Source organism: Ornithorhynchus anatinus, chromosome 18, assembly GCF_004115215.2.
Source record: "Ornithorhynchus anatinus isolate Pmale09 chromosome 18, mOrnAna1.pri.v4, whole genome shotgun sequence".
NCBI lineage: Eukaryota > Metazoa > Chordata > Mammalia > Monotremata > Ornithorhynchidae > Ornithorhynchus > Ornithorhynchus anatinus.
In genome coordinates, this window is record NC_041745.1 from 5757395 (window position 1) to 5778834 (window position 21440).

Consider the following 21440-nt stretch of genomic DNA (forward strand, 5'->3'; position numbering starts at 1 on the left):
CAAATTAATCAAGTTGGACACTGTCCCTGTCCCACATAGGACTCACACTCTTAATCCCCACTTTACAGATGAGGTAACTGAGGCCCAGAGAGGTTAAGTGACTTGTCCAAGGTCACAGAGCAGGTATGTGGTGGAGCCAGTATTAAACCTACGTCCTCTGACTCCCAGGCCTGAGTGCTATCCATGCTGCTTCTCAGAATGTACTTCCTGTTAACTTGGATGGGATTTAAGGGCCAAAAAAAGTCACTTTTTCTAAATAAAATTTCTATCCCTCCTAAACCCATCTTCTTCCCTCCTTGCCTCCCCTGCTCTTTTGTATTTTGATGTTTCATTATTCCAGGCCCGTCAAACTGCATTACCTTCCAGTCCCTTGATGGTTGCCTGGTGAAATACAGACATTTGGCCACGCTTCCTGGTTTGGGAAAACATGAGATAAGGCAGAAGTCCATATTATCTACCAGCTCTAAAAGGCAAGAAAGATGGAGCTGCAGGAGTCTGGACTGTCATTAGCTCGATATTGTAGAATTTTACTTGTTTGGGCAATTCACTGAGGACTCTGTAGTGGTTAGGTTAATGGGGAGTACCATTTTCTAGGCCATCTCTCTTTTTTTTGTCCAGCACTTCATTTTCCAAATGGACTTTGTAAATGTCTCATTTTGATTTCTTTTAGGCTTGCATAGGCTGGCTATTAGTGGTTCCTGTTGGGGGATGTGGCCTGCTTCCAGCAAGAGGGCATGGAGCGAGCTGGAGTCCACAGCTGCTGTGGGAATACTTCATTGAAGATGGGGGGGGGGTGTAAATGATCTCTTGGGAAGGAGTTTGAGGAGTCTGGGAGAGACAAGGACCTGTTACAGAGCTTCTACTTGGTAATAATAGTAGTAATGGCATTTACTGGGGACCCATTGGCTGCCATGTGATGTCCCAGGAACTTGGGAAGGACAAACCAAAAAGTTACACACAGCCTGCCCACAAGGAGCTTACACTCTAACAGTCTGCTTTTAAAAAACTCTGTTCTTTCTACTGCGTCATAGTGCTTCTCCTAAAGGAACTGGTGCTTTATATTTCTGGGGAACTAAGGAGGTGGAAAAAGGTTATGGGTCCCTGGCCATGTGGAGGGGAAAAGCGAATATTCTTCCTTCTTTTTGACCCTCAAAGTTTCACTGGGGTCTTAGACTGGGGCTCTCGCTGTTGGACTTGGAGGAGGGGTGAGGATGGATCCTAAATGAGATGAGGTCAGCACCGAACGCTCAATGGGGCACACGCTTTTCTCAAATCATCATCATCAGTGGTATTTATTAAGCACTTACCCTCTGCAGAGCACTGTGCTAAGCGCTTGCGAGAGTACAAGAGACGTGGTCGGCAAGTTTCCCGCCCACAAACTCAAATCACTCCAGTTTTGCCAGTGTGCGGTTTCATGGCTTTAGCACTGGCATTTTCTTTGATTCCTCCCAATCTTTCAGTTCCAGTATTCAGCCTGTTATCAAGCTCTGTCTATTTTTCTTCAGAGTAGTTCACAATTCTGGCCCTTCTTCTCCATCCAAATGGCCCCCAAGCTGGCCCAAATGTTTGTCATAGCCCATCTCAATCACTGAGTCAATCTTCACCCCCCCTCCAGTCTCTCTCCTCTCCATCCACATTTCACTCTACTGCTCAGATTAGTTTTCTCAAAAATCACTCCTCAAAACCTGCAATCACTGTCCATTCCTTTCTGTATCAAGCAGAAACCCCCAACCATCTGCTTTAAGGTTCTTAATTAGCTGTCTTCCTATTTATTCTCCCTTTTCTACCACCACACTAACTCCACACTTCATTCCTCTCGAGCTAACCTACTCACTGTACCTTATTCTCATCTCTCCTATTGATGACGTCTTATATACACCCCCCTCCCTGCCTTGAACTCCCTTGGATATCTGACAGATCATCGCTCTGCCCATCTATGAAGCCTTTCTGAAATCACATCTCCTCCAAATATAAGGAAGTACCCTTCTCCAACTGATGTCTCATAGGCCCACTTTATTTCTCCCCCAGTGCCACTTCAGCACTCTGTACCACCTAAACACCAGGGTAATCAATGCCCCTTCTCCCTCCTGGGCACGCATACGTACACACCCACATCTGTAATTTATTTCAATGTCTGTCTCCTACCCCTAGATTTCAAACTTCTTGAAGGCAAGGCATCATTATAATAATGATAATTGTGGTATTACTATGTCCCAGAGACTCTACTAAGCACTGGGGCAGATACAGTTGATCGAATCAGACACAGTCCCAGTCCCACATAGGGCTCACAGTGTAAATAGGAGGGAGAACAGACATGTCACCTCCATTTCACAGATGAGACACTAAGGCATAGAAAAGTTAAGTGACTTGCCCAAGGTCACACAGCAGGAAAATGGCAGAGCTGGGATTAGAACCCAGAGTCCTCTGACTCCCAGGCCTGTGCTTCTTCTCACATTACACTGCTTCTCACACCTAATTTTATTATACTCTCAAATCCTCAGTATAGCATTTTGCACATAGACTCATTGAATACTTTTGCCTGATTGACTGTTTCCCTAAGGAGAAGTTTAGAATGACCTTCCTAAGTATCAACTCCTAATGAGTATTATTCCTTTGGTAGAAAACCTAGCTTCCATGGACACAGTTTTTGTGTCAAGAGAGAAAGAAGATATAGAGAAGCGTACGAGCTTCTGGTCTGGATTCCTTCCCTGTGCCTCCTCTCTCTCTGGTAACCACCTCAGGACAGCTGAATCCCATATCAGGTCCACAGTTGAGGCCCTGGGCAAAAATTCAGGATCAAATGGAGGGGGGTTAGCAGTGGGGTAGTGAAACTGGGAGTGGCTGGGGCAGGGGGTGGAGCAGAGAAGAGGAAGAAGAGAAAGTGTGAGTATAATGGAAAGAATGGGGAGAGTGTGTGGGGCAAAGAGGTGGAGGAGAAAAGGGAGGCCAGATTAAAGATACCCTCGTGTTCTGGATTTCCTGTTGGAAAAATCCCCCTAGAATCACACTCTCCCAGAGACCCTGCAGAGATCATATCTATCTGTATTGCCCTTTCCCAAGTACTTAGTACAGAGCTCTGCACACTGTGGGTCTTCAGTTAAGTGCTTACGGTTCATTGATTCTTGCAAGCAGCTTAAAAGTCAGATGTTGGGACAGTCTAGATTTTTTAAGCCTCAAACTTTTATTTTATTCTTCCTGGGGAATTCTGTTTAGACTCTGTTAATCATTAATGATGTGGACTCGAGTGTGTTTCTTGAGTGCAGAGTTTATCGCAGATGCCATCTCCGCATTCAACGCAGTTAGCAACGCCTAAAAATAGTTCCATTAGGACCTCAATGCTGGAGAGGAATTAAACGCTTAAATGGATTTGTGTGGAGAAAGGACATTCACAGCCACAAGCCATGTGGAAGTCATTATTCATGGCCTCTCTGAAGCCTTAAGAAAGTGATTTTCAAGACCAGGTAAGGCGATTCATAGCCAGCTTTTATGTTACAAATGGGGAGTAATGATTTTTCAAATGGATTTCATCAAAAAGCTACATCAGAATTTTTTCCCCAGAGGCAGATAGATCTATCTAATCTGTCACATTTGGGCTCCAAAATTTTCCCTTTGATTGCTCAAGAGTTTTTGCCTTTAAAGGTGACTAAGTAAATGATCTTTGCTCTCCAACATCCTGAATGTCAGAAATTAAAATAGGGTGCTCTATGAAGGGAGTTCAGGGACAAGGAATCAAGACTGGAAGCCTGTGACTTAAGATGACTTGAAGAAGGACAATGAATTTTTCTAAATGTGCATCCTGTTTTATCTTTACAATACACTGCTTTCACCTTTATAGCACTAGCCTTATCTCACCTTGGCTTCAGGGACTCTGTCCTCTCCTGGTTCTCCTCTTACCTCTCTGGCCGATCATTCTCAGTCTCCTTCGCTGGAGCCTCCTCCCCCTCCCATCCTTTAACTGTTGGAGTTCCTCAAGGGTCAGTTCTTGGCCCTCTTCTGTTCTCCATTTACACTCACTCCCTCGGTGAACTCATCCGCTCTCACGGCTTTGACTACCATCTCTACGCAGATGACACGCAGATCTACATCTCCGCCCCGTCCTCTCCTCCTCCCTTCAGGCTCGCATCTCCTCCTGCCTCCGGAACGTCTCCACCTGGATGTCGGCCCGCCACCTAAAACTCAACATGAGCAAGACTGAGCTCCTCATCTTCCCTCCCAAACCCGGTCCTCTCCCAGACTTCTCTATCACCGTGGATGGCACGACCATCCTTCCCGTCTCTCAGGCCCGCAATCTCGGTGTCATCCTTGACTCGTCTCTCTCGTTCACTCCACACATCCTATCCGTTACCAAGACCTGCCGGTTTCACCTCTACAATATCGCCAGGATCCGCCCTTTCCTCTCCACCCAAACGGCTACCTTACTATTACGGGCTCTCGTTATATCCCGGCTAGACTACTGTGTCAGCCTTCTCTCTGACCTCCCTTCCTCCTCTCTCGCCCTGCTCCGGTCTATTCTTCACTCCGCTGCCCGGCTCATCTTCCTGCAGAAACGATCTGGGCATGTCACTCCCCTTCTTAAACAACTCCAGTGGTTGCCTATCGACCTCCGCTCCAAACAAAAACTCCTCACTCTAGGCTTCAAGGCTCTCCATCACCTTGCCCCTTCCTACCTCTCCTCCCTTCTCTCTTTCTACCGCCCACCCCGCACACTCCGCTCCTCCGCCGCCCACCTCCTCACCGTCCCTCGGTCTCGCCTATCCCGCCGTCGACCCCTGGGTCACGTCCTCCCGCGGTCCTGGAACGCCCTCCCTCCTCACCTCCGCCAAACTGATTCTCTTTCCCTCTTCAAAACCCTACTTAAAAATCACCTCCTCCAAGAGGCGTTCCCAGACTGAGCTCCTCTTCCCCCTCTACTCCCTCTGCCATCCCCCCTTTACCTCTCCGCAGCTAAAGCCTCATTTTCCCCTTTTCCCTCTGCTCCTCCACCTCTCCCTTCCCATCCCCACAGCACTGTACTCGTCCGCTCAACTGTATATATTTTCGTTACCCTATTTATTTTGTTAATGAATTGTACATCGCCTTGATTCTATTTAGTTGCCATTGTTTTTACGAGATGTTCTTCCCCTTGACGCTGTTTATTGCCATTGTTCTTGTCTGTCCGTCTCCCCCGATTAGACTGTAAGCCCGTCAAACGGCAGGGACCGTCTCTATCTGTTGCCGACTTGTTCATCCCAAGTGCTTAGTACAGTGCTCTGCACATAGTAAGCGCTCAATAAATACTATTGAATGAATGAATGAATAGCCTCCTTTAAGGCACTAACTCTTGTGGGGAGGGTGGTTGGAGTGTGTTCTCTGGAGCCATGGGGAAATGGAGAAAAGTTTTTAAAGAGGGAAGGGAGGGAGCTATGGAATAGAAGAGGCTAGATAACCTTGAGAAATCACCAGAGAGGATAAAAATTTCTGATGAAGTAAAGGTCAGCTATTCTTTTATGGAATTTCTAACTCTCTATAAATATATTGTGGTAGCATCTAGAATTGCCCAAGCATGTGATTCTGGCAAAAATAAGGCATTCAACCTTGGTTCAATAACTAATCCTCCATCAAGCGCTTAGTACAGTGCTCCGCATACAGTAAGTGCTCAACATATACCATAGATTTACAACTTTTCTTATAGGAAAGCTGGCTCCAATTAAGAGTTTTGATTTAAAACGTGCCTTACCAAGAACCACTTGTTTTCTGGTCAATAACTGTCTGATTAAAGGATCTCACTTGTGGGTTTTGTGGAATTAAACACTAGGTGACCAAGCCATGTTCCGTGAGGGACTTGAGGAAGAGATCTCACATGAATTTGGGCTAGGATAATTGTCTCACCCTCTGGACTGCAAGCGCTCTGTGGGCAGAGAACATGTCTATCAACTGTTGTACTGTACTCTCCCAAGCACTCAAATGGCATTTGATTATTAGAAAATCCATACTGAGAATACGTCTCTCACATAAAGATGATTATGTATATGGTACAGACGTATTCTTTACAACGTTTATGTTATGGAAAATGGTGTTATAGTAACCATTGATTTTAAAGGGAAAGCTGGGATCATGTCTAACTCTAGTGCTCTTCCAAGCACTCAGTACAGTGTTCTGCACACAGTAGGCATTCACATACTATTACCTGATAGACATGGATAATTCAGAGATACTATTGTGACTGACATTTTGCAATATACAGTCTATATTCTTATGTCTACTACAAGCAAAATGCTCTACACTCACCACTCACTACTTTTTATTAGTTTAGATATTATAAACATTATGCCTGTTAAATACTGGGCAAAGAAACAAATCCTAATCCCGGCTCCCCGGTTTGTCTGCTGCGTAATCTTGGGCAAATCACTTCTCCGTGCCTCATTTACCTAATCGGTAAAAAGGGGATTGACTGCAAACAACCATATTATTTTGTATCTAAGCCAGTGCTTAGTAGAGCTCTTGGACATAGTAAGCACATAACAAATACCATTAAAAAAACAAGGCTCAGTCTGGGTTGTGAAACATCAAGCCTCCACCAGTGTCACCTACAGTCATTCATTCATTCAATGGTATTTATTGAGTGCTTACTGTGTGCAGATCACTATACTAAGCACCTGGCTGGGTACAACAGACGCAACCATACATCCGTTCCTTCCCATAAGGAATCTCTGAGCTTAAATACCCCATCAGACATATGTCTTTTCTCGTGTTGTATCCAAACCATGTCTTAACAGCACATGCTAATTCCCCATAAATCAGTGTTTAAACTCATGACTCCCGCACTACAGCCCGCATCCACTGAAAAATGGAATCTCTGCTTCAGTGCCCCAAGGCATCATGAGAGAAGGCTTTGGCAGAGAGCATTCCGGGAAGCTTCTGCTTGCCCTTCATCACCCCTAGCCTGAGGGCCTTCCTCACAGCCACCTGAGGAGCCTTTTGGGCCCTACAGGATCAGTCATGGCCCAGCCGGCTGGGTCCCCTGAAGTTGGGCAAGGGCACCATTTAATTCAGCAGGAGAAGGCTGGCAGGGAATCTCTCCTGTGACTTGGGGAGCCCCCTCTTCCCTGCTCTTTCCCTTAGCTCCCCCTCCCTTCCCCCCTCTCCCCGTCCCACAGCTCTTATGCATAAATCTATAATTCTGCTATTTACTTGTATTGATGTCTGTCTCTTCCCTCCCCCCACCAGACTGTGGGCAGGGTTTGTCTCTCTTTAGAAAAGCAGTGTGGCTTAGTGGAAAGAGCTCGGGTTTGGGAGTCAGAGGTCGTGGGTTCTAATCCCAACCCCGCCAGGTATCAGCTGTGTGACTTTGGGCCAGTCACTTAACTTCTTTTTGCCTCAGTTCCCTCCTCTGTAAAATGGGGATAAAGACTGTGAGCTCCATGTGGGGCAACCTGATTACCTCGTATCTACCCCAATGCTTAGGACAGTGTGTGGCACATAGTAGGTGCTTAACAAACACCAATATTATTTATTGCTGCATTGTACTTTCCAAGCTCTTAATACAGTGCTCTGCACATAGTAAGCGCTTTAGAAATATGGTGGAATGAAATGAATGAACCCTGCCCCTCTCTCAAATTAATGGTATTAATGGTATTAGGGAGTGCTTAGTATGTGTATCCACCCAGCGCTTCGCACAGTGCCTGGCACATAGCAAGCCCTTAAGAAATATCATTATTATTATGTACAGAGCACTGGGGTGAGCTCTTGGGAAAGCACAATACAACGGAATGAGCAGACATGTTCCCTGTGCATAGAAAGCTCTCTTTTTCTTCTCTCTCTCTCTTTCTTTCCCTCCCTCTCTTTTGCTCTCCTCCCCTCATATCAGGTTTTGGTTTCGCTACGTCAGTGGACTGGCTCCCTTCCCTTTCCTTCTCTTCCCTCTCCTCCCCCTCGACCCTGCGGCTGCTCCAGGAAGTGTTTGCAGGGAGCCGCAGCCGGTCAGTCGGTCGGTCGGTCCTTCTGTCCGCCCCATGGCAAGCGCCCTTCCAGCCCCCAAGGGGGTCATCAGGTGGGAGTCTACCTCGGGATTAAAGGGCAGGGGTGGTGGATGGCTTAAATTCCCTGCTTCAGCCCCACCTCAGGTAAAGCAAATACCTCTTCAGGTGCAGACAGACCTTTCAGAGGTTTCCTGAGTCAGACCAATCACGTAGCAGCGAGAGTATCCCTTGAGGACCTTTAATTTTCTTTCTTTTTTTTTAAACTAAGCCTTCTCTCTGTACACCTGTTCAGGTGTCTTTCTTTTTATCAACTTCCTAAATAGGTAGCCCCAAAGTCATCACTTTGGCCCCAGCCTGGCCGCACCGCCTTGGGTCTGAGTTTCCAAAGCGCTCCCGCTCAGTGGACGTGGGCTCAGCCAGCCACATTGACAACCAGGTTAAATGGATGTATGGCTGTTGGAGGATAAAACACTGATATATTCATTTCTGCTGCAATATGATTCCTTCTTGGTTAGGAATACAGGTCTTTATTTGGCCTGCCTAAACACTTCCTGATCTGCTCTCACAATCTCTATAACTGATGTGTGTTTGTTCCTTCTAGGAATCATATGACATTTTGGAACAAATACCCTCTTCAATTTTCACCATTATTTAATAAGTGAGGGCTCCCAAGAGAAACAGCACGCTATATAACCTACTTTAGGAGATCATATGCTGTGCAACTTATGATTTTGGGTTGGGGTTCCTAGGCTTTCTTGAAAATTAGCAGCTTATTTAATGCGTCATTAATTTGTGACTAGCTGGGGTCCCTGTGAATGCATTGCCTTCACTTCTATTTGATCTTTGCTTAGAACTTGATACTGTCCTGTTATTTTTAGACTTCAGCAAATATTATTCCTTGGTTAATGTTCATTTTCAATTCAAGAGTCTTTATAGGGCGGTTTCACATTGGAATGACTTTGCAGCACAGATGTTGTTGAATTAAATTATCTCCCAAAGTAATTACATTTTAGACCAAATAGGCTAAGAAATTGGAAAAACTGAACCTCTTCTTTAAATTCCTGTTATTAAACCCTAAGCAAATGAAAGCCAAACTTCCAGTCTTTCTTTGGATAGCCTGATGACTCAATTTATGTAGCATCTAGCCGGGAGAGTGTCTCCTCCTTGTTTAATTCTGTATCCATCAAGTGGGGCTGTTGGTTCCTTGAATAAAATAAACTGCTAACGGGAATTTTGATTACAAAGTTTCCAAAGGCTTATTAGGAGTGCCACTTGCTACCCTGAGAGAAAACAAAGCCTGGTGGAAAGAACTCAGAACTTGGAGTCAGGAGACCTGGGTTCTAGTCCTGGCTCTGCTACTTGGCTGTTGTTTGACCTTGGGCAAGTCATTTAATTTCTCTATGCCTCCGTTTCCTCATCTCTAAAATGGGGATAATATACCAGTTCTTCCTCCCTCTTGGATTCTGGGATAAGAACTGAATCCAATTATCTTTTATGTACTCCAGTGTTTGACACACTTCTAAGTACTTAAATACTATTAGTATTATTACATTTTAATGTGGGTTTCCTCTCTGGCAACTACTGAGGTATCCTGTTAAGTGCCTTAGGGTCAGGGAATATATTTTGTGCTTCTCTTGTATCTCCCCAGTGCTTAGTCCAGCGTCCTGCATTTAGTTCATGCACAGTAAATGCCATTACTACTAAACAGGGCACAACTGGTGGTGAGGGCTCTTTTAGGGTTAAGAGGACCTCTGTGATTCCCCAGACTCTCGGAGGGAAACCCAGAAGGACTGAAGCATTACTTTTTTCATGATTTGGAGGTCCTTCTTGGAAGATCTCTCTTGGTCCAGACCCCCATGGATGCAATGAAATCCTGATGGGTTTAAAAAGCAAAACAAAACACCCCCCACCTCCAAACAGGAACATCAGAAAAGGCCTATTTTTTTTTCTAAACTTTCATTCATTTTGATCAGTTTCTTTAGGTTTCTAAAGTCTTTCCCCCTCTCCCTTTTTTCCTAGGGTGAAGAAGAAATGCTGAAATGGAAGGAGTGTGGAAATATTTTCTCACCATTTTGCTAGCAGGTAGGGCACTGGCAGTAACTTTTGAACCAGCCATAGCTATTACTATCACTGTGCGCAGAGCACTTTCCTAGGTGAGTTACAACAGAAGCCAAAAGACATATTCCCTGCCCTCAAGGAGCTCATAATGGGGGAGATGCAGAAAAGCCCAACTAATACCTCGGGTTCTCATTTAACGTGGAAGTTGTGTCCCTCATTAAGGAAAACTCATGCTTTACTTTACACCTCCGTCTGCATAGTGCTCGGCATATAGTAAGTGCCTAAGAAACACCACAGTTATTATAATGTCTGCCGCATATGTATGCACACAACCATTTCTTCAGGCACCATAGTAGATACAGGCAAGTGGAGTGGGAAGATTGTCTAATTCCCTAATAGCATTCTAGCCCAAATATATCATGTAATCATGTGATGTGGCAAAACTGAGTACCTATAAACCAAATGAGAGGCATTGCTCTTACCGAATCAGTCGATTGTATTTGTTGAATACTTACTGTGTGCAGACCATTGTATTAAGTGCTTGGAAGAGTACAATATGACAGAGAATAATCTGAATTGGTAGACACAGTCCCTGCCTGTAATAATAATAATAATAATGGTATTTGTTAAATTCTTACTATGTGCCAAGCACTGTTTTAGGCACAGGGGTAGATACAAGGAAATCAGGTTGTCCCACGTGGGGCTCATAGTCTTAATCCCCATTTTAAAGATGAGGCAACTGAGGCACAGAGAAGTGAAATGCCTTGCCCAAAATCTCAGCTGACAAGTGGCAGAGCCGGGATTAGAACTCACAACCTCTGACTCCCAAGCTCGTGCTCTTTCCACTAAGTCATGCTGCTTCTAGTGGAAAGAACACAAGTCTGGGATTCAGAGGTCCTGGGTTCTAATCCCAGCTTTGCCATTTCTCTGTGTTCTGACTTTGGGTAAGTCACTTTACTTCTTGGTGCCTCAATTCCCTCATCTGGGAAGTGGGGATTCAATACCTGTTCTCCCTCTTACTTAGACTGTGAGCCCCGAGTAGAACCTGATTAGCTTGTATCTACCTCAGCCCTTAGTTTGGTGCTTGGCACATAGTAAGTGCTTAACAAATATCACTATTATTACTATGGAACTTTCAGTTTAGAAGGGGAGACCCCTATTAATATAAATTAAATTATGGACATGTCGATAAGTACTGTGGAGGTGAGAGTGGGACAAATAAAGGGTGCTGCAGATGGGGGAGGGAGGAGAGGAAATAAGGACTTAATTCCTTTTGCAGGAGAAGTGATTTTCATAAGGTTTTGAAGGTGGGGAGAGTGGGGATCTGTCAGATATGAAGCAGGAAGGAGTGAACGAGAGGTCGGTAGCAAGATAGATGAGTTTGAGGTATGGTGAGTAGGTTGACATTAGAGGAACAAAGTGAGTGTCCTGGGTTGTAGTAGGAAGTCTGTGAGATGAAATAGGAGGGGGCAAGGTGACTGAGTGCTTTAAAGCTCTTCAGAATTTGTATAAGTGCTGAGGAGTCAAGGAGATAAGAATGGCAAAGGATGGTGTGGCAGGGAGTGGAGGGCTTGGCACTCCTTGGGGAGGTCTGGAAATCATTTGTGGAGGTGGCAAATCACACCCAGAGGTGAGATTTCATCTAGCTAAGGGAAGTGACACAGAGGATGATAGCTGAAAAAGGGAATCCAAAGCCAGGGCCAGCAGCCTGGTTATTTTGGGCTGGGTTAGCATGTAAACTAGGACAGAGGGAGAGAAGAGGGATGATGCGGGACAGTCTTAGCTTGTAAATTTTCCAGGAATCCAGCGGGAAGGTGGTTGAGGTCAAGATCAGACTGTGACTGCAGGAATGGAAAGAAAGCCATGTTCTGGGAAGTATAGGGAGAAGTCTTTATACTGCTCTCTGGCACTGAGTGGAAACCCCAGATCATACTTAATTTTTATGGGAATGGTGCAGCCCCCCTCTATTTCCGGCCGCTGGAGAGGGAGTGGGGGAAGACAAGTTCAGAGAAGGGAAAAAGTTGGGAGGCCATGCTTTTATGGCATTCATTCTTCCAGTTTTGCCCACAGGTGCTGGGCCTGGGCCTCAGGAAGCCACAGCCCAAACCGAGCTCATATTTTTGGGAGTGAAAGCTGGGGTTAAAAAGAGGGGAGAAAGAAAAGGATAGAGAGATGGCTGGATTACCCTTACTCTGCCAAGGCCTGTCATTGTTCTGACCTGTGGTAGAGGGAAGTGAAGTTGAGAGCTAAGGGAGTCAGTCAGTCAGTCAATCGCATTTTTTGAGAGCTTACTGTGTGCAGTGCACTGTACTAAACACTTGGGAGAGTACAATGTAAGACACATTCCCTGCCCACAGTAAACTTACAGACTAAAAGGGGAGACAGGCATTAATATAAATAAAATTACAGCTATGTATGTTAGTGCTGTGTGGCTGGTGGGGGGGGATGAATTAAGAGAGTAAGTCAGGGCAATGCAGTAGGAAGTGGGAGAAGAGGAAAGGAAGACTTAGTCAGGGAAGGCCTCTTGGAGGAGATGTGCCTTCAATAAGGCTTTGAAGGGGGGAGAGTAATTGTCTGTGGGATACGAAGAGGGTGGGAGTTCCAGGCCAGCGGCAGGATGTGATCGAGAGATTGGCTGCGAGATAGCTGAGTTCAAGGTACAGTGAGAAGGTTGGCTTTAGAGGAGCAAAGTGTGCAGGCTGGGATGTAGTAGGAGAGTAGCAAGGTGAGGTAGGAGGGGATGAGGTGATTGAGTACTTTAAAGCCGATGGCCAGGAGTTTCCATTTGATGCGGAGGTGGATGGGCAACCACTGGAGGTTCTTGAAACGTGGTTTAAACAGTTTGCAGAGGCAGCAGAGTAAGGACTGGAGTGGGGAAAGACAGGAGACAGGGAGGTCAGCGAGAAGGCTGACACAGTAATCAAGGCAGGAAAGGATAAGGCCAGCACTTGCTCTTGAAAATAGCTTCCTGTGTGTCTGAGCCAAGGAAAGGATGCATGTGTCAGTATTTACAGCCACCCACTCAAAAAGTGCACTTTGGAATGGAGACATCACAGGTGCCCAGCAGTATTTTACAATGCCACACCTGGTGGGTGTGAGCACTGTTAGGCCTGGATTTCTCCCACTGCTGGGTCAAGGGTTGAAGGAAAGACTCTTCATGGGACTTGGAACCCTGGTTACCAGGAATGCAGGCCTGGGAGTCAGAAGAACTGGATTTGCATACTGGCTCTGCCGATTCCCGGCTGTGTGACTTTGATCAAGTGACTTCACTTCTTTGGGTCTCTGTTTCCTCATCTATGAAACTGAGGTTCGATCCTCGGTCTTCCTCACCTTTAGACTGTGACCCCAAGTGGGACAGAGACTGTGAGTGATTGAATTGTAGTTACCCCACCACTTGTCAGATAGTAAACCAGTGGAAAGAGCACGGGCTTTGGAGTCAGAGGTCATGGGTTCGAATCCTGGCTCTGCCACTTGTCAGCTGTGTGACTGTGGGCAAGTCACTGCGCCTCAGTTACCTCATCTGTAAAATGGGGATTAAGACTGTGAGCCCCACGTGGGGCAACCTGATTCCCCTGTGTCTACCCCAGTGCTTAGAACAGTGCTCTGCACATAGTAAGCGCTTAACAAATACCAACATTATTATTATTAAAAACTTAAATAACACCATTATTATAACTACACCCAATAATCCTCCCTGCCCCCTGCCTTTCCCCACTTGACTCTCTTTCCTAATTCTCACTGTCCCTAAGTCCCATCTCTTCAACCCACTCCTCCCCTCAAAACAACCAGTGTCCAAAGTCATCAGAATGTATTGAGCGTCATCTGGATACGAAATACTGTCTGGCCACCTGGATGCATACCACAGAAGAAAAATAAAGGCCTGCCCCTGAGGAGCTTACACTCCAATGGAGAAGATGAATGAGATATACTACCAACTATGAAGTGGGTAAAATCCAAGCATATGAAGAAGAGGAAATATACTCAATTCTCCTATAAGCCGAGGGTTGAGGACTTGTCTTGGCAAGTCACCGAATGCAATGAGCAGGTGGGAGGTGAAGAGGCATCCCATTATAAAGTGTATATGCCATCCTCACCCATGTTAGCCAGCTAAGGGTAGACTGGGAGTAGAACCCAGGACTCCTAATTTCCAGAGTAGGGCTTTTTCCAGTGACCCCATTGGGGGCCTCACAGTGAAGAATGTTCACATCGTGGCTTGCCTTATCCAATCAGACTCAAGTTGACTGAAGAAACTTTCTTGATTCCTTAACCATGTTCTAGACAAAAACGTGTATTGAAAAACTGACTATATTGGAACTGAACATCATAGTTGGAACTGAACTGGTTCCTTGAAGCACATTTGATAGCACACACAGTATGCAGTGATTGGTGCTTTTTACGTTTTTGTTTTTTTTAAGTTAAAGAAAAGGTAGAGATTTGGAGTTCCAGGCATCTCAGTGTAGTTTCTCCCATTCTCAAAATGTGAAGGAGATTTGGATTTGTGATAATAATAATAATAGTATTTGCTAAGCACTTACTATGTGTTGAGCACTGTTCTAAGTGCTGGGGTAGATACAAGGTAATCAGGTTTTCCCATGTGGGGCTCACCATCTTAATTCCCATTTTACAGATGAGGTAACTGAGGCACAGAGAAGTGAAGTGGCAGACAAGTGGCGGAGCAGGGATTAGAAACCATGGCCTCTGACTCCCAAGCCCGTGCTCTTTCCACTGAGCCACGCTGAAGCCAGACTGATTCCTAGGAGGATCAATGAGTTCTAGAGAATCCATTGCAAAGTGGGAGCTTAGCCTTGCTGGTTTCCTAGCGTGGCCTTAGAGGATTCTGTCGGGTGAGGTTCAGTGGCCCGGGTCCTGGGCTAGTTAGAAACCCTATATGAGGGGCAAAATTGGGAATACTGGAACCCAACCCCCCCAAACTAATTCCTTTGCTCTCTTTTTTTCATCACCAATGGTATTTATTGATTACTATGAGCAGAGCACTGTACTAAACACTTGGGGTAGTGCCCAGAGCTTAGTACAGTGCTTTGCACATAGTAAGTGCTTAACAAATACCATCATTATTATTATTAATCAATACAACAGAGTTGGTAGACATTTCCTGCCCACAGCAAGCTTACAGCCTAGAAGGGGAGACAGACATTAGTACAAATAATATTCCTATGACTCCTTAGAGCCACCTTCTCACTCATCTCCTCTATTGCACTTTTGCACAATTATGAGCATAACCATTTAAGCCATTCTTCCTCCTGTCTCCTCCTGTTAGACTGTAAGCTCCTCGTGGGCCAGAATCATGTTTCCTTCTTCTAGTGTCCCCTCCCAAGCACTTCAACAGTACTCGGCACATCTCAGGTGTTCAATAAATATTACTGATTGACCGGTTTACAAATCTGAATTTTTTTTTTTGGTCTTCAGTATCAGGTTCCTGTTCCCACATTACAGAAGGCCCCCAGAATGCAACAGTCCTGGAAGGCTCTGAGGCACGGTTTAACTGTACGGTCTCACGGGGCTGGCAGCTGATCCTGTGGTATATCAACAACCAGGTCTCCCTGAGCATCACCGTCAATGGACCCATTATTTCAAGTGATCGCATCGTCCCCAAGAGTTACCAATCTGGGGACTCTTTTACCACTGAAATGATTATCCGTGACGTGAGGAGGAGTGATTCCGGAAAAATCAAGTGTGGTCTCCAGAACAGTTCTAAAGAAGAAACTGCATTTCTTTCTGTTCAAGGTCAGTCTACATCTTCTCTTGTTTTTTTTAATAAATGAAGTATTTGTCTTTAATTGTTTATTGCTATATTCTAATGGAAGTCCACACAAGGAGAGTCTTTTTATGTGGACATTTCAGTCAGAATTGTGGGTCCTGCTTTGAACTTCTCCCACATATGCGTGCACACACACATACACCCATAAATATTGTCAGTGTCACCTTTTTTATGTATGCAAGATAAATATATGTGTTAGCTTATATATATGTGTGTGTGTGTGTGTATGTGTGTGTGTGTGTGTGTACATGCACAAATATGTATGTATATGTCACTATTAGGGCTGGAGAAGGTCATCTTCGTTAATCCCCCTTCCTCGATGTAGTTTTTTTTCCTACTGCAGTTAAACAATAAGGTAGACTTTCCTCTTTCTGAACTTAAAGATCTTCAAGCAATGACTCCAATTCAATCCAGAATCAGGAAATTATTTTAAACAAAGTAAACTCCTTGTGTTACGCTTGTCTCCGTAACCAAGGAAGGGAAGAGCATAATGGAGCTGGAGAAGGTTCAGAGAATGACAACTATGTTAATCAGGAAGATCGATCAAAAAGATGAGGCTTTTTAAGGGAGAAAGACTGAGGATAAGTGGGGACTTGATTCAAGCTGATAAAATGTTCATAGGTGAAGATGGGGCAAACTCAGAAATGTTCAGATCCTACATGCAGAATATGAGGGGATCGAAACTGATGAAGATCGAAAGTGGTAGGTTTGAAACAAATTGCACAAAAAGGGTGGTAAATTTAGGAAATTGATTGCCACATCAAGGTATTTGGCCCCCCAAATATTGGTACATTCCAAATTCCTTGAGAGATTGCTAGACTGTAAGTTAGGGATATAAAGGGCAAAGTTAAGGGCATTAGATGGTCCTAAATCATGAGGATGGATGTCACATTCTATTGCTCATTGTCTGAGCATTTGGGTTGAGTGGACCATTGGCCTCACTCAGTATGGTCTTGCTTATGGCTGTGTACTCTTAAGTGACTTTTCTCTTGTATTCTCAGTTGATGGAGTTGGTCATTAAATATGCCATTTTTCCACTCCCTCTCAGCATTCTTTTCAGGCTAAATTATTCCTGGTCCTTTAATCTTTCCCCATAGCGCTCTCCCTTATCAACCCCTTAATCATTTTCCAGCCCTCAGCTGAACCTTCACTGACTTCCTCCTCTAGCTGTACTTTGATTTAGTGCTATATTTTTTGCACACATCCTTTTTCTGGCCCAGTTGTATTTCTTTTTTTTTTCCTAAAGGCCATTCTGATGAACAGTGACTTTCAGAGGCTAATCCTGGAGACCTTGTTATTACATATAATTATGTAACATCCAAGTGCACCCAAAACTTTCTTATCAGAGTCATTGTATGGATTCTGTTTAATGGCTGGGGTTGTGTTTCCTGTCCCAGTGTTGCTCTATTCTGGGAATTATGGTTTGAGGATGCCAGTCTGCTAAATGTACCATGCAATTTGGTCACGTTACTGAACCACCTGATACAACATGGCTGAAACTTCTTGTTCTGACCATGACTTATGAAGCAGAAGCGACTTGATCTGTGTTTTTGCACCTGACTGAATGGGCCATGAGGTTTCTTAACCGATTCGAAAGGACTTAGGAGCTATATTCAGCATTCAGAGACAGGACCAGATCACCAACAACATGGTCATAGGACATAGCTCATGTGCACCGAAACGACGCTCACAATAACCCAGTTCTGCAGGGAAGGAACTGATGTGTAGTAAACTGAAAAGAGGCATGCACAATCTTGGGAGGGCAGAATAAGTAATGTAAAGATGGAGAAGCCCAGCATCAAACCACGTCCACAATGGACAATTGGGAGGCTATTGCAGCAGATAAGACCCGCTTGGAGAGTAGCAGTTGGGAGAGGAGTTTGTTTGAGCAAAGCCTTTGTGTATTAAATTAATGGTATTTATTGAGTGCCTAGTCTGTGTGAAGCACTGTGCTAAGCACTTGGGATGTCAAGAGACAGGCTGTGCATGGGGAAAGAAGAATCTAGCTTTACATGCAAGCAACAGGGAAGAGAATGTCAGTCACACATCCATCTTTTCATTGACTCTTGCCGGTTCTATAGTGTTGTTTTCAAATGTGAAGGGCAGCTTTATTCCAAGATGCTCACTGGCCTCGAAAGGGATCTTACAGTGGAGCTACTCAATTCCTTTTTGCTTTGGGAATACACGGATTAGCATCTAGAAATACCTTTCTTACACACCAGCCCCGAAACCTAGACGGGCTGAGATCAGAAACACAGTAATTCTTTGCCGAAACTTTGAACATCGCCTTCCTGAGCAAATATTTGCCATGGAATCAGAAGGCATTCTTAGAAGCCAAATAGGAAATGCAGTTTTGATCTCCAGCCTAGAGATGCTTCAGGAAACCTTGAATCAGATGCTTTCAGTGGTTCTGAATGTAAGCTGGGTTCTGAATGCATGCTGAAGGCTTACTCTGTGTTGGGCACATTATTTCCTTTTCAGGTTTAATTTTTGAGGATAATAATAATTATACTACTTGTTAAGCACTTACTATGTATTAAGTACTCTTCTAAGTGCTGGGGTAGGTACAGATTAATCAGGTGGGACACAGCCCCTGTCCCTCATGGGGCTGACAATTTAAGAAGGAGGGAGAACAGGTATTGAATCCCCATTTTACAGTTGAGGGAACTGCGGCACAGAGAAATTAAGTGACTTGCCCAAGGTCCCACAGCATGCCCGTGGCAGAGCTGGGGTTAGAACCCAGGTCCTCTGACTCCCAGGTCTGTGCTCTTTCCACTAGGCCATAGTGCTTTTCTGGATCTAGGATTCCCTCAGTATTCTGGTGTGATATTTCAGATTCATCACTGTCCTTACAATATTTGGTTTTTACCTGGATTTCTCTTCCGGTAGGCAAACTAAGAAAAGTTGGCTTTTCTTTACCATGTCCCAAATCCACTCATCCTGCAGATGACTGCCCTAAGGGGAACCATGTTCTCCTAACCTAGACTCAGCCTAAAAAATCCCACTCTCGGTTCTCTGGGGAAGTCAATTTCAAAATATGATTCTTTTTTTAATCAAATTTAAAAAAAATCAAAGTCTGAATAAAGATGCTATTGTCATGTCGTCTGATTTATTTTTTTTTTCTTTCCATAGTCGTTGGGTCTTTGCATATTCAAAATGATAGCCTTGTATTAATTGAGGATAAAGCGCATGAAATTATTTGTGAAGCCTCAGGCTGGAATCCACTGCCAAATATTAGTTGGGTGATCGATGTTCCCGTAAATCACTCAAGCTATTGTTCCCACCCCAAGCCCGGTGACCTTCAAAGTTCAGTGAGCATCCTGTCTCTGATGCCACAAGGCAACGGTACCCTGACCTGTGTGGCTAGCATGGCAGGGTTGCCTTTCAACCGGTCGGTAATGGTCCATCTCACCGTGATTAAGTCTCCCTTAGGTAAGTGCATATTTCCAACCCTCTTGGGGACAAAGGCCTTCCATCGCCCTAACCTTTCGGTTGGGTCGAGTGGACCCAGGGAAATTGGGATAGGACATAATGCTGATTCCTGTGATTTAAGGAAGTGATATTGAATGCAAATGCTCTATTCTGTAAGAGTCATAACCTTGAAGTTTTGTCTGCTTGGCCAATTTTAATCTCTCCCTACTAAGCCACAGGAGAAATATGCAGGCTGTTGTTTAGTACAGTTATTGCTTAATTCAGTGCTCTGGGCTCAATAAATGCCACTGATTAATTATTGTTCCATTAGCTGAAACTCACGAATAATTTGAGGGGATCTGAGGTCTTGGCTTTCTGTCCTCTCCACTTGCCTATTTGCATCTCGCTCTGTTTCCTTTCTGTCAGCCTTTCTTATGCTTGCTTTCCCAACCCCCTTGCTCAAGCCCTCTCTCCTGTTCTGTGCTCCTGTCTTGCTTTATTCTGGCTCCTCTGCCCCCTATTCTTCCTCCTTCCCCTTTAAAGCATACTCAGAGTAGAATTCCTACAGGCTTCAGGCTGAAACTGTAGGAGAATGAAATGGCCAATATTTGAGGAGGCAGCTGAATTTAAAATTCTCTTCACCAGAGCACTGTTCATTAGACTTGGACTTCAGCTGTATATGCAGTATACAAATGTCTTTTCTGGCTTTAATCAAGGAGTGAAGTTTGTCCCCTCCTCTAATCAGACAATTTAGCAGCAGTAATGTAGTTAGTAAGGAAGCAGGGTGGTCTAATAGACAGAGCACAGTTCTGAAAGACAAGAGACCAGGACTCTAATTCTGGCTCCACCATTTGCCTGTGATGAGGTCTTGGGCACTTGACTTGCTTTTTCTGTGCCTTAATTTCCTCCTCTGTGAAATCAACTGTATTTTTTGAATGGCTACTGTGTGTAGAGCACTGTACTCTTGGGAGAGCACAACAGAACAGAGTTGATAGGCACATTCCCTGCCCACAACAAGCCTACAGGATGAAATGGGGGTTAAATAACTGTTCTCCCTCCCCATTAGACCATGAATCCCCTGTGGGACCGGAGTGGGGGAGAGAAGAGGTGAAAAGAAAGGAAGAGATGATCTGGTTCCTGAAACCCACATTGTAGCAAGATAAATTTTAGTGGCCATTGCAGCCCAGTGGGGATGAGGAATGGGCACGCTGAATTAGCCCTTCAAGAATCATATTCTTCAAAATTATGCTGCACTGGATGTAGTTTTCAAATTGGTCTCACCTGCAAAAGAAGTCCAATCCCAGCCTATTTAATCTATACTGGGTTTATGAGACTATTCCAAATATGAGAAAAAAAAACCCATAATTATCCTACGATAGGAAGTAGTGAGAAGCCGCATGGCCTAATGGAGAGAGCATGGATCTGGGTTCTAATCCCTGCTCCACCACTTGTCTGCTCTGTGACCTTGGGCAAGTCATTTGACTTCTCTGGGCCTCAATTACCTCGTCTGTAAAATGGGGATTAAGACTGTGAGCCCCATGTGGGACATGGACTGTGTCCAACCTGATTAGCTTTTTCATTCATTTCATTCATTCAATAGTATTTATTGAGCGCTTACTATATGCAGAGCACTGTACTAAGCGCTTGGAATGAACAAGTCGGCAACAGATAGAGACAGTCCCTGCCGTTTGACGGGCTTACGGTCTAATCGGGGGAGACAGACAGACAAGAACAATGGCAATAAATAGAGTCGAGGGGAAGAACATCTCGTAAAAACAATGGCACCTAAATAGAATCAAGGCGATGTACATTTCATTAACAAAATAAATAGGGTAATGTAAATATATACAGTTGAGCAGATGAGTACAGTGCTGAGGGGATGGGAAGGGAGATGGGGAGGAGCAGAGGGAGATGGGGGGAAAAGAGGGTTAAGCTGCAGAGAGGTGAAGGGGGGGCGGTAGAGGGAGTAGAGGGAGAAGGGGAGCTCAGCTTGTATCTACCCCAGCACTAAATACAGTGCCTGGCACACAGTAAGCACTTACAAATTCCATTTTTTTTAAAAAGTAGCATGGCCTAGTGCAAAGAGCATATAACTGGCAGTCAGGAGATCTGGGTTCTAGTTAATCACAGCTCTATTTGTCTGCTGTGCTGTGTCACTTAACCGTGGCTGTTTTCTCATCTATAAAATGGGGATAAAGTACTAGGTCTCCCCTCCCTCTTGGAATGTGAGTCCA

The 21440-nt window shown here is 44.7% G+C and overlaps 1 protein-coding gene across 5 annotated transcripts in view; it reads left to right on the forward strand.

Annotated features, from left to right (window-relative positions):
• Window positions 1–3281: 3281 nt before the first annotated feature.
• The window catches only part of IGSF5 (immunoglobulin superfamily member 5), a 35187-nt gene continuing 17028 nt past the window's right edge, over window positions 3282–21440 (forward strand). For 2 of the 5 annotated variants that reach the window (XM_001510869.4, XM_007667204.2), the window contains exons 1-4: window positions 7937–8029; window positions 9978–10040; window positions 15444–15761; window positions 18928–19227. In XM_001510869.4, coding sequence (XP_001510919.3) covers window positions 9998–10040; window positions 15444–15761; window positions 18928–19227 — 661 coding nt within the window. In that variant the 5' untranslated portion in view covers window positions 7937–8029; window positions 9978–9997. The other 3 variants (XM_007667203.3, XM_016227341.2, XM_016227342.2) reach the window with 3 other exon arrangements.